Source organism: Phyllostomus discolor, chromosome 10 (genome assembly GCF_004126475.2).
Source record: "Phyllostomus discolor isolate MPI-MPIP mPhyDis1 chromosome 10, mPhyDis1.pri.v3, whole genome shotgun sequence".
Classification (NCBI taxonomy): Eukaryota; Metazoa; Chordata; class Mammalia; order Chiroptera; family Phyllostomidae; genus Phyllostomus; species Phyllostomus discolor.
The window spans coordinates 79,711,153-79,725,086 of record NC_040912.2 but is presented as its reverse complement, the minus strand read 5'-3'; the positions used below and the strand labels follow the sequence as shown (position 1 = coordinate 79,725,086).

At 49.9% G+C, this 13,934-nt stretch overlaps 1 protein-coding gene across 1 annotated transcript in view; it reads right to left on the bottom strand.

Annotated features, from left to right (window-relative positions):
* Positions 1-1,146: 1,146 nt before the first annotated feature.
* EXOC4 (exocyst complex component 4) overlaps positions 1,147-13,934 on the bottom strand; it is a 676,926-nt gene continuing 664,138 nt past the window's right edge. The window contains exon 18 of the mRNA XM_028525527.2: positions 1,147-2,617. Coding sequence (XP_028381328.1) covers positions 2,380-2,617 — 238 coding nt within the window. The 3' untranslated portion in view covers positions 1,147-2,379. The remainder of the gene's footprint in view (positions 2,618-13,934) is intronic.

The window sequence follows — 13,934 nt, the reverse complement described above, 5'->3', positions numbered from 1 at the left end:
GCAGACAGCGAAAGGAACCTGGATCCAGGGAGGGCGGTGTCACGGTGGAGGTTGTCTGACTCTTCATCGAGTGAAAGTATAAGCTCCGTGGTACAAGGGACCGTCTCTTCTGCGTGCCATTGCATGAATCCCGTGTCACCTGTGCTGTGACAGGCAATTATATTTTTTTGACTGACTGACTGAACGAATGTATTAGCGCTGAGATGTTCTGGGATATGGTGTGACAGTAAGAATTATCAGGATTAGTTGCCAATTCAACCTGGCCGTATTTGAGGTTTCCTTCCCAGGCTATCTGAAATACAAAGTAGTGACTGCCAGGCTGAGGACACATTCAGGCAAGGCTGAGGTCCGGGGGAGGGGCTGGGTGCCTGCGGTGAGGCCACGCGGCAGAGGGCAGGGTTCCAGGAGGGGGCCCACAGGGGGCCTGGACACCGCCTCTCTCAAGGGTCTGGGCCGAGGGAGCTCAGGCCGGTCCTCACACTCTGTCCTAGTCCAGATATTGGACATTTAGTGTTTTCTGTAAAATAAAAGACACAGTTTTCACTTTCACCAATAACTTTATTGAAAGATTTTAGTATTTTGAGTATGTCAGCTCTCTCCCACTATTGGCTTCTAGTGGGTGGAGGCCAGGGGTGCTGCTAACCGTCTCCCAATGCATCAGGCAGCCCCACCGCAGAGAACTGTTTGGCCGAAATGCCAGCAGCACCAGGAAACTTCGCAAACCTCGCCGACACGTTTGGTCAGCCCCGGCAGCTTCTCCACACACTGCGCACATCTTGTGTTGCACTTCAGCTGCGTTCTGACTTTTCTTGAAATAATACAGCATCACATGCCAAAAATGTTGTGTACTTTCTTCCATCTTCAATATTAAAGTGGACGCACAAAAATTCACGGATTTTGATGTTTTTTGTTTAAATGCACGCGGACGTGACAGCTGTCACAACACAATCTAACAAAACTGTTTCCAGTGAAGTTAAAGACAACTAATAAGCACTACTAGAGCCGTCATACGGACTTCTGGGCCAACCCAGTAATGAGCGTGTCCCCGTTGTTTAGTATCAGCACGCACCTGCCAGCATCTGGCACGCACACGACCTCAGGGAACATCTGCTGAGTAAAGAACACAAGAACAACAATACACAACACTTAAGCTTCTCAAACTTTTTTAATGTTCTGCTTTACCCACCAAGACCAGCGCTGTGCAAACAAGGGTAAAGTTCTGGACCACCGGGTGTGGGCAATGACCAGGTCGGGTCAGAGCCCTTCCCGCTCTCCCTTCCACCTGTTTCGGGGGTGTTGCAGTCAGCACACTGCTCTCTCTGGGGCACATCAAGCACGGGCAGCAAGGGTGCTCAGAGACCTGGGGCAGCAGGCAGGCCCGGCGTGTGGGAGCAGTGAGTGCTCCCACCACCCAACAGCGCTCTGGAAACGGGCTGGCGGGCACACAGAGGAGGAGTGTCAGGGCTGCCCCATCCTCCCTGTACTCTGCTGGGCAGACCTGGGTGATTTCTAAGGTGAGGAAGGCCTTGGGGCTCCTGCGGAGGGTAAATGAGCATCTGAGAACCTGTCACATCCAGTGTTAACAGTGACATGGAAAGTTCTCTAGCCATAATTTTCTCTTGGCAAGTACAGCAATAAAATCAAGAAGAAGATGGAATCACCTTTCATTCTTTCATTTTGGTCATTACTGTGATGGCTCTTGGTTTCGATAGAGCAGAAATGAAAATGAAAAGGTAATAGACCAACTCATAACCCGTGGAGGAGCTACTGCATATAAAAACGTCCCAGGGATTGGCATGGAAGGACTTTTTTTTTCTTGGCCCGGCCTGAGGAGCTCCTGTTTGGTTTGGGGAGTTTGTGGAGAGCCCCGCCCAGCTGAGAAGCCATTCACTGGATCTTGGCAACAGAGACAGGAAGCGATGCACATACGCTTATTTCACTGAACTGTAAACTGACAAGGTCCGGAGAGTAAAAATCCTACTGTTCACGTAAGAGCAGTTTTGGGCAGAGACTGGGACTTCGCGGGCAGTCTCCTTCCCAGAGAGGCTGGGCGTCAGTGACCAGGCACTCGTGTTTTCCAAGTCCATGTTGACACGGCCTTCCTCCTCACCCCACCCTCGTCCGTTTGGAATCCACTGCCTTAAATCAAAACGCTCCAAACTGCAAACTCCCTTTGGAGTTCGTATGAAAAGCCACAACTAAAGAGAAAAAAAAAAACCCTTACATCTTCTCTCCACTAAAGCATTAGCGTAGAGGGGAAAAAACTAAGGCAGCTCAGAATACAGCAATAACACATCAGGGAAAGAAGTATGAGTAAGTAAACAAAACTGACCACTCCCTGCCCGCGCCTCTCCCCCCCCACCCCCCGCAGTGCCCCCTTTAAACCGTGGTTATCTTCTTATCCTTGGTGGCTTGCTTGATGGCGGCCTGCTCACAGATGATCTCTTTGAGCCGCTGCAGCCTCATGTTCTGGGTGGTCTGGTCCCCCACGCCCGTCTGACTGCGGTGCAGCAGGGTCAGGGCATGGATGTACTCCAGCTCCGTGTACTTCACGCCCTGGTCCACCACCAGGTTCAGGAGCTCGTCGGCCGTGTTGTACAGCATCTCGTAGTACTGCCTGGAGAGAGACATAGGGAGCACTGCTCAGCATCGCCGCCGCCAGACACTCACGTGTGGTTTCAGGGGCCGTGAAGCTGCAGTTTTTAAGTTACCTGGTGGACTTATTCAATCAACACTGACTGATCACTAGGCATTGTGCTGGGCTCTATGAATGTAATGGAGGACGAGACAGACCCGGTCTCTGTCCTCTGGGAAGTCACCGGAGCTCTCCCTGTGACGATACAGAGAAGACCCAGGGAGACCTCACATCTTTCAGAGTTCAATCAAGAATTTCTCCAAAGTTTGCATTTAACTCTGAAACAAAGGGAAGTGGGACACAGCACCAAGAGGGAGAGAAACGATAACCGGGCAGGCACTGCCAGCAGTTTTTATCTCATTCAATCCTTCATCCGTCCACTCATTCCATGCACGCTCTGAGGAACGCAGGGTTTCCTACTCCACAGAGTGGGATGATAATAGTCCCTGCCTCTTAGGGTTATTGGAAAAGTTAATGAATCTCCATAAAGCACTCAAAATGGTGCCCAACACAGTCAGACGTGCTCTGTAAACATTAACTATTGTTGGAAATATAAGAATAATGTATTAAGAGTAATGCAATAATGGTAATAGCAATACATAGTGATGAGCAAGATGGGGCCTCTTTCCTCAAACAGCTCAGAGACAAGTAGGAAAGGTAATGAAAAACAGAGGAATAATAATTGTGTCTCTGCTGACAAGTTTCCATGTGCTGTCACCTCCCCTCACTGCACCCGGCGTGCTACTGTCCCTTATCTCAGACACGGAAGCCGAAAGCACAGCGTAGTTAGGGGGCTGGCCGGATGTCACCAACATGGTGAGTGGCTGTGCCGGGACAGGAACCCAGGATTCCGACTCCCAGTCCAATACTCTTTTTTCATGGACACAGCCAAGAAGAACAGTGCAAACGCCACGAGGAGATGTGTACGTTGTGAGTTTACGGCAGAGGAAGAAGTCACAGCGCGCAGAGGGCAGGGTGAAGGATCCAGGAAGACTCCACGTGGGGTGGCATACTGTCAGGCAGGGTTTCCAGGAGCAAATTCCAGATTTGGGGAAAGGGAAGAGCAGGAGCGAAGGCAGGGGGAGGAATCTGGTTAGTGGGGTGGCGGGGGGCGGGGGGTTGTGGGGGTGCAGCTGAGTACCGGGGAGGCAGGCGGGGAAGGCAGTGAAGTGAAAGGGTAGAGAGGTGGACGGCAGGCCAGTGACGTCACTGAAGACTCTGAGGCCGAGTTAGGCCAGAAAAGGCCCTGTCTCCCCCGTCCTGAGGTCTGTGGGGAGCAGAGGTGCCACTGCAAGTTGTTCTTCTGGAAGATTAGTGTGACCGAGGTGTGCAGAGTGTCTGGGAGGGACCACTTTGCCAGGACAGAGGGGACATGACGAGGCAGCGGGCCCGGGGCAGGCAGAGGGTGAAGGAGCCTTGCGGGTCTTCCAGGAATCTTGTCCTGCTGGCCTTGGGCCTTGGGCTTGCTTCCTCCTCATTGGGAACATCCTGAAAAACAGAATGTCCCGGGGCGGAGCTCAGGCACCCCCGGGCTACAGCAGGTGTCCTGGGGCGGAGCTCAGGCACCCCCGGGCTACAGCGGGGCAGCAGTCGGTCAGAGCACCGGCGTCTTTCCACATGGCTCTTTCCTCTTCCCGCTCTGCCTGGCTTCCTTTCTAATTAGCACACCCTAGTTACTTTTTAGGCAGGAGAAATGATTCCGCCGTGTGAGTGAGTGCTCAGGAGGAGCGGCAGCAATGGAGGGCGCGCCCTAACTCTGCAGGCGTGCGAGTGACTCCTGGCAGCGACCCGGCCTGCGCCCTGGCACGGCGTACTCGTCCTCGTGGGGCTGACTCGGGGCGTTTCAGAGGCACGTTTGGTCCAACCCCTGGAGCTGCATCCTTCGGAGCCGTTAACCATCCTTTGGAGGTTACAAAGGTAACCTCCCGTGCAGACGGAGGTACTTCTAATAGACATGTGACCTCAGACCTCCAGAGGCCTGGGACCCAATCTCAGTTACAGTCAGGAGCCTTTCTGATGCTTTGCGTTAAGCATAGAACCCGTAAGAATGACTCCTCCTCCACAGCAGATCTGCTGTGATTACAAAATCCCACCATTAAGAAAAAATAAAACAAACCCTGGCGCTGAAGGAGGAGGCGTCACATAGACCCAATGGCTTCAGGTGCCCTCTGCACCCGTGGCTTCCCCCGTTTTGACCAACGAGGCACTGCCTCAGCTACTTCTGGTTCCCTTCGGTGCACAGGTGACCAGAGACTGCAGAACTAAGCACCCATTTTAAAAAACGCTCAAGAAAGACACATGTTCACATCTAGATTCACCAAATGGAACAAGAGAGCTTGGGGCTTGTGGTTCTTCCAAAGCCAGGAGGCGCCTGAGAGCTGCGGTTCCCAGCTGGAGCTCCTCAAACCACAGAGCCCCAGGGAACTTGGGAAAAGCACAAGGCCCCGAGGCCCCGCCCCGATCCTCTCACTCCGGAGGGTCTGAAGCAACCAGGAGTCTGAGCCGATGGAGTCTGCGGGGCGTGGGAAAGGATGCAGAGCCCTTCCCACCTCCTTGCGCCAAGGACCTGAAAGCATTAGGGCAGGAGACAGAAGCAATAAGTGGGCTATAATGCTTTTCAATGAGATTAAACCAAAAGAATTGAGTTACTGTGTATTATGATGCTGATATTTTCATCATTTATCTTAAGAAGTAGCATTGAACCCATTGGATCAGATTAAATGGGATTTCTTTAGAAAAAATCAGATGACTTGTTTCCAGGGGTAAACAGCGGGTTTTCCCCAGAGACTGCTGGTCCCCGCCGGGCACCAAAGACAAAAGAGAGATGCCTGGATTTCCAGTCCTGAGTCCTCCGGTGTGATAAGGGACAAAGGCATGCCACTGAAGTCCGCAATGCTTCCGTGTCCTCTGTGCAACGCAGACCGTCACAGATCCCGGGACGACACTCGGAGGGCCTGGGAGGCTAGCAGCGTCCTCATGAGCCTGGACGAGCAAGGCCCCGGGATCGCAAGGCTGAGTTACCAAAGGAAACCGGCAGCTAACTGATGGTGCGTTCTCTACCGTTAGGGGCGAAAAATCCCCGTAACCACAAAGACATATTAGATCATAAAGAACCATAAATATTTAAAGACAATGAAACTTGTTCATCTCTCAGAACAGTTCCCAGCTGCAAAGGCTACACTAAACCAGGACAGCGGCCGGGATGCTCGGAGGTGGAGGAAGGCCGTGGGGGGGCCCCACGGAGAAGAGGGGCAAGTGCCCCAAACCAGACCATTACACGAGCTTCCGTGACAAACACTGGCACGCTGACATGGAATCACGTACCCCAATTGGGATAGATAATTGATCAGCACTTATGGAGGCCTCGGGACAGCGGAAGCCTGATCTTCATCATCAGGCACTGCCACAGCAGCCGCGGCCTCCTGGCACCCGTGTCACGGTACACAGCACCTGCCTTGGCTGCGGGATGGGACCGGCGAACACGCCCTCAGGTTAGACCCTTTCTGGGGCACGACCTATGGAGCCAGTCTCTCCTTAGCCCCTAACGTCAACAGGCCGGCTGCTACACGTGGCCGCAGAGCCTACGCTGGAACCCAGCGCCATGCCACCCCGCAGGGCGGGCACTTTGCGAGAGGCGGTCCCCTCTGCGGCTGCCCTCACCCTTGGGCACACGTTAACACAAGCGGTATCTCACTCTGAGCAGCACTAACGTAACGGACCCTTCGGTGTAGGCGCTGCAGTCATCCGTGACTCTCCGACGGGCCAGCCGAGCGTTACAGGATGTGAGGGGCTTGTCTCAGGCCTCAACAGGAGGGACTCTGAGCCCTGGACTCACGCCAAAGCCACGAGAATACAGCAATATCTAAAACTGTACAAAGCAAAAGTACTAATTTTGAAGAATACGTGTATAGCTAATATGTTTTTAGTCATGATTTAGGAAATACGGATTTAATCAAGTTCACATACTGACTCAACTCTCTCTGCCTTCCACTGTACTGAAACCAGCTGGTGCTGTGGCAGCTCCAGACTCACGGATGCCCTTTGCGGTTACAGCTGAACAGCGGTGGGCCTGACCTGGGAATTCAGCGCTCTAGGCCGGACACAGAAGTCACGCCGTAATTTCGGCATTCAGGAGTTCCAGGGAAGCTTTTTGGCTTTCTCACTCATTCTGTCGCCTCTCTTTATTTCTCCCTTTTCGTTCCTCCAAGCTAGCAATGGACAAGGTGACCTTTCTTTCCAAAAGTTGGCTGCCCTTCTGATTCATGACTTCCTCGAGGAAGGGAGATAATTAAGTAATTTCACTGTACAGACTTTCTCATCTAGCCCTTCCTGAGATAAAGATGGTATTAATACCAACAAGAGAAATTAGGCTCTGAAGCTGACTTCTTTAAATGTAAGTTTCAAAGGAAGAAAAATTCACCTGAATATAGCTTAGCATTAACCTTGCTTAGCTCCCCACACTCCTCTTAGCCAACAGCCCTGGCATTCTGAGCTCTTAAATAAAGCCCAGTAGCGGATGGGTCACTAAATCGTCAGATAAAACACTCGACTCCTGTTTTCTTGCTCACTCAATAGTACATATGCTAATAAGCAGGGAAATGGAAAGGGAGAAAAGAAAGGAACTGAATAATCTATGCACTAGATAATCATCCCATAAATAATTGAGAGGTAGTTACAGCGGCAAGACTTAGAGAAGTAAATAAATACTCGAGAGACCAACTAAACTCAGACTCTAGTTGCCTGTCCTACCCCGCCCGCCCACCAGCTGTGTGACCTTGGGCAACCGAGGTCAGCTCTTGGAACCTCTGCTTCCCACGTGAGACCCAAGTTACAGCAGATGCCGCCTCCGCACTGGGTTTTGGACTGAAAAACCTCTACGGCCTCCTCTGCCCGGTCCTTTAAAACCACGGGCTTCCGCCACAATCGGCTGGTGCTGATGGTGCCCGAGCCGTCACGGCGAGATGCGGCAGTGACCGACTTCAGACGGTTCTGAGCAGGCGCACACTCAGCTGGGCGCGCTCCAGACCAATAACAAACCGGGTGGCAACCCTGGGTGTCAGAAGAATGAATTAGTTCATTAACACATATAATGTAATTGCTCTCATTTGTCTTCCCCTTCAAAGAGCTTAGAGTTTATTACAGACACGACTGAAAATTCTCATTTGAAATCGTTGAAGTTATTTTCATTTTAGGAATGAGAAAACTAAGGTAGAGAAAAGCTAATAATTTTTAGAGACTTAGGAGCAGAATTAGATTTATAGTCCGTATTGGGATAGTTTTTAACACTCCTGACAATGGACTGGGCAGGTTTTTGTTCTGACCAGGATGCTCCAGGAGAAAAGTCAAGGTCAATCTTGAGAAAGCTCGGGGCAGAAATTCCCTCGGCTGGTGGCAATCACTCACGAGGTCACAGAGCCCGGGAGTGTGCTGTGAGGCTTGCGAGGGCTTCTTTGCTGGGCCATTGGCCCTTATTTTCTTTATGTAAAGCGGCACATGCGCGCACCCCACGGGCCTTCATTCGGGCACCATGCGTAAGTGGCAGTTGCCTGCTGGCCTCCTTCTGATAATCCCCCTGCTTCCTGGGAAGACGTGAATGGTCAATGCCGGCTGTGCCCATCCCTCAGGAATGCAGCCCCGTATTTCTGACAGCAGCAGCCACAGCCTTGTTATATTTCTCTTAAAAAAAAACCCAAAAAACAAAACACAACCACTCAACACCAAGGAATTGCTCTAAGACCCGTCCCCTATGAGAGGGTGACCTCTCCCTAGATCAGTTACAGTTGCTGAAAAGGGGGGAAAAAGTCTTTTTGCTCCCTTGGCTGCAAACATTGCCCCCCATCTTCGGAGCGCACTCGAAATTTATAGAGAGCTGCGGCTGCAGTGTCCTTCTCGACAATGTGAGGATGCGCATGTCACTCTCTGCTCCATCAGATAATTTTTTAAATTAAGTTTTCTTACAGCAGGGATGGAGCAAGATCTGCATGTTAAATTCGGCGCAATTAAAACTGTGTCTCTTTGGTCTGGGCACTGCCTTTGGTCAAACCCCAATTGTAGGAGTAATTATTCAGCCCGTTAAGAAGTCTGCCCAGCTCCTCCCCCCATTCTGAAGGCTTTAATAAATATTGATCAGGCGCGCACTTCTGTTTGCACTTGCCAGAGCAATTCTGATGGATTCATCTTCTGATGTTATCAAATAATGAAATATGAAAGAGTGAATAGAATTACCCTCTCGTTCTGTGATTTTTTATGGAGGCCCTTCATTTGGCTCCCATAATTGTGTTTGTCTCAGGCTCCCGTAAACGCCCTTTGATTATCAAAAGGCGAGTCTAGGTTAAGGAGAGCGATGCTGCGCTGAATATCACTTTAGAGAGTCTTTTCCATGAAAATAAATTATTGAATATCACTTTAGGGAGTCTTTTCCATTAAAAAAATAAATTATCTAATGGCGCAGATTGATAAAAGGACCCAGTCTTGTGCACTCTGACGGCCTCGAAGCTGCGTGTTGCTTACCAATCAGCACGAGGCCCTGACTGGGTGTCACCTGCTGCTCCTGCACGGCTCAGAGCAGCAGTCTGGGGGACGACCGTGAAGGTGTGCTGGGTAACAATGACTCAGGACCCTATGGCTTTGCTGGGTGTAAGTAATGAAATGGAATTTGGAACTTTTCAGTAAATAATGCCAACAATTTCTTCAAAGGGCGACCTAGTGTTATTATTACTAATGCTTGGGAAACTCCAGCCACATTTGAAATGTTAATATAACATAGATAGTCCTTGCTGCAAGAAGCATCTTTTATCGACACTTAAAAAAAAAAATCCAATCCAGGCCCAGATCAAAGGCATCAAAGGCACCGGGCAAATGCTTTCATTTAAAGTAAGATAAATCTCATCGCTTCCTGGCCTTTTGGCTAAGATCAAGTGTAAAGTAAGATAAATCTGGGCCTTGCCGGCTGGCCTGCCTACTCATACTCCTACCAAAGAGTCAGAGGGCCCTAGACAAGGAACAGGACCCGAGGTCCCTGCTCCGGGTGACTGGCAGAGCTAGCGATGGAGGGACAAAGGGGTCACTGGTGTTGGTTTCCGTATTTACAACTCGGGGGACCTTCTCCACTGATGTGTGGGTGGAGGGTCAGTGTGGACAGGCCTGGCCTGCATGGCTTTGATGGGAAAAGCTGGCCACCAGAGCACTGTGCCAATCAGGCCACGGTGATGGACCGATTCTGCAGGTGCCAGCTGGTTCTACTCTTGAGCGGCTGACTCTGCCCCTGGCCAGCCAGCTCACAAGCCTGTTAAGCCCGGTCTGGGTGAGGCTGGATGCGTGGTTCTCTGCAAGCCCTTACCACTGCTAGTGGTGTTGGATGCCGGGACTGCTATTCAGCCTCAGTCGCACCCGACTCCTGGCCTTCTGGCCCCAGTTAGAAAGCCGAGGACCCTTCTTCGCATTGTTGTAGGAGATTTCTCTACTTTGCTGAGACAGAAGACCAGATCTTTCAGGACTGAAGGGCCGGAAAGGGAAATGGTTTTGGCAGTGAAACCAGAAAATCAGCAGATTATTTGAAAAGTGTGAGCATATGCAAATCAGTAGGTCCCAAAGGCAAACACTCTGTGTATTTACTAAACCCCGAGGTTATTTATGAAAGGGAGAAAACTTAAATAAACCAAAGCGACCAAATGAGCCACCTGAGATTCAAGGACATGTGACTCAGGATGTCAATTAGAAAAATAATGGACTAAATCAGAAGGAGCTAATAGAAATATGTACAGTATCCAGCAGGGCTTAATTAAAGAGCCCAATACTTGGACAAACGTGATGGATACCTTTGGGCAGCAACGTGAATTTGGTAGATGAAAAGACCACTGTGAATAATATATATTTGGATGTCAGTGAACCATTTTATACAGTGCCTCTAAAAAATATTACCAGCAAAACAAATTTATTCTGAATGGCTACTCTGATAGGACACAGGCTGAAAAACAAAGGGTAATGACAAAGGCAAACCAACACATTCTGAAGAGAAAGCAGCCAGCGAGCGCTCAGGACACTGGCTTGTAACTGATCCGACTTAATACCTTCATTAATGTGCAAGATCACACGGAGCGGTGGAAAGGGCAATGTCACTAAATGGAGAAGGGCCTCGAACAGCGAAAAAAAAAGAAAAGAACTATGGTAAAGGACCCGGAGGATTTAGAGTTTTGGGCTGCGAATGACAAAATGAGATTCATCTTGCGAAAACCCAAGGGCACCTGTCTGGAAGAAATTCCAGCAGCCTGCACCCCGTAGCTGGGAGAGACCCCCGAAGAGGAAAGGTGGAGGCGATCACGGAGGTGCATGTGGGGGGCCAAGGGCACGGAACCACGGCATCGTCTCATTCCCATGAAAGAAAGTGCCAGTTACAGGTCAAGGAGGTGATGATCATCTGTCTTTGCTGTACTTCAGAGTTCTGGGTTGCTTTCCTCCGCAAGCCCATTGAAAGAAAATCAGAAAAAAAGCATTGAATGGGATTAAAGGGACAGAAGGTGGGAGGAAAAAAGTTTAAGAGAGGTTCAGCCCAGTTTTTGCTCAATGTCTGCTTCTCAGGAAGCGAGGTTTTCCCTGACCACCTCATCTAAAGTGACACCTGCCCTGTCCTCACCAAGCTCTGTCCTTTCTCGGAGCTTTGCTTTTGCTTGAGCACCCACCTCCATCTAAAAATATGTATTACCAAAAATTGTTTTAGTGTGTCCTGTGTAACTTTATGTATAAAGGTAGAGACACCACATAACACCGTGGTTGTGAGCCTGGATTCAGGAGCCAGGGGCCTGGGTTTGAATCCCAGTTCTGCCTCTGACTCTACGATCACGGGCTCTTCATTAATCTCTCTCTGCCTTACTTTCTTCATTTGAGAAAGGAAGCAGCACCATGGGCCTGTCACAAGGATGCCGTGATGAGGCAAAGTGGCTGGGATGGAATAAAGGTTGTGCAAGCACTTATTCCATAACTGTCTGCCCCGACCCTCCCTAGAATACCAGCTCAGTGGGAGCAGGGTTGGGTTGGGTATCGTTCTTGTTACCCCTTGGCCTCAGCTCAGGGCACCTGGTAGTGTTGAAGAAACAAAAGGAGTGAATGCAGGAGAGAGCCAACAGTCAGTAAATCCCGTTAAGTGACTGAGCACAATGTAAAACGGAGTCTGATTCTTTGACACCAGAAGGGGAGGAGCCATGAATAAAACACGAGCTCAGCCTAAAGGCAAAGGGCATTCCCACGCAACTTGGACTCTGACTTCGGGATGACTGCTTGCAAATGGCAAAGGGGAGGCCCTACAGGTAGGGGATTGCTGCACCCCCCCTTTTCTTTCTTTCTCTGGTAGAAACACACATGAATTCCTGGATATTTCTTGGCCTGCCTGGACCTCAGTTTCTGCATTTACCCAACGAGCTAAATAACATTACACATCACAGGTTAGGTTTGTGAAACGGAATGGTGGGGTAAGGCGCTTGCCGTGTAACAATGGTAGAAACAAGAGCTAACTTTTGCTGCACTTCCCGGCCACCTGTGTATCGTTTCTTCCTGCAGCACAACTGCACGAGGTAGCAGTGGCGTTTTATTAAACCTTCCCTCTCCACTCCAGAGAGGGGTTTCTCTTCTCTTCTTTCTTTTTCTAAGACTAACCCTACGCCCTGGATCCCGCTCTCTCCCAGTGCCTGTAGGGCCCTGCTGGGGTCTGGTTTTAACTCCTGTGTCTGGCGTCTAGCCCGTTCACTGCTTCTTTCATTTCTGCCTTCAAACACCCTTACATCGCTCATATTTTGAAAACCAAACAAAGCCAAACAAGAAACCCCAAGCCCTTGCTATCCTGTGTCTACTCCCTTCTCATTGTTTCTCTTCTTTCATTGTGAAATTTCTAGAAAAAAAATCATTTGTATTCACGGTTTGTCCTTCTAAAGCCTCCACTTACCTGAAACTGTATTTAGAAAGGTCACCAATGACACCCTAGTGGATGGACACAGTGGCCTTTGCTTAGTACTTTTCCCCTTGGCAGCTTTCCATCCAAAACTCAACTCTCTTTGAACCCTGCTGTTTGGATCCCTCTCCCAACCCCCTCGGTCCCTTTGATGTTCCACTGGCTCCCTGGCACCTGCCCACTGCAGGCATCCCCAGCCAGGAGGGGGCCCCTGCTCCCGCAGCCTTGTCTGTTCACAGGATGCTCTCTCTCTCTCTCTCACGACCTGGCCTCTTCACTGATCAAAGCTTCGTCTGCTCTGCTTTGCAGACGTTTCTACCGGATGTCCTCAGCAGCCAGCCTCCCTGACTTCCAAATGTCGCTCGGCAGAAGTGTAGTTTCCAAAACCTCAAAACGTCTGGATCACTTCTGAGTTTCCGCTCTTCCACTTCTTTTGACGATAACCACCAGGTCTATCACGACAACATCTTTTACAGTCACTTCTCCTTTCCAACCTCATTATCATAGATCTTAATTACTTCTTACTGGGCCATTACAACAGTCTCCTGCCGCAGTCTCGCACCATCACTAACTCCTCCCAGACTCACCCCGGGCTGAACAGCAGCTACAGTAGCAGCTACAAGAACAACAACGACTTGTGTGTCCACTGATGCTAACAGGATTCGGTCCAAACTCTGATATCCAAGGCCTCTGAGAGATTTGGCCCCTGTTCGACTTTTTCTCCCCCTTTCCGTCTGCGTCAACCCATTTAAGCCAAAGTTAGCTACCCACTGTTCTGGAACACACCCAGTGCTTCGTGGCTCTGCATCCGTGTATCCAACACCTAACAGACCTCAGGATTGCTGAGATCCTCTGTCCTTTGTGACGCTATTGGAACAATTTCTTCTTTCTGTTATGGCACAGGTCACCCGCCCATGTACCATGTACCATTCAGAGCAGTGTCTGCTTTATAAAAAATTTTTTTCACCAGTGATATGATAAAAAAAAAAAGGTATCGGGGTATTTATTTACTACCTGTGCAAACTTGGAAAAGTTAATTAACCTTCCGGGGCCTCAGCTTCCTAATAAAATAAGGATACTGATCATACCAACAACTCATCGGGTTGTTAAGAGGATTGAATGAGCTAATGGCTGTAAGTGCTTCGACCAGTGCCTGGCACATAACACACGACTGTTTGTTAAATAAGCGAGCAACAGAACACACACACAGACAAAAGGTACAAAAGGCATATAAGTCTCTCTCTCTTCCCCCTTATACCTGTACGAGCGTGCGTGTGTGCGTGGCTGAGTGTGTGTGTACACACAACACTTAGAGAGAAATGGTGTTTACATGCTCCGCTGTGCTTCACTGTTCCCACC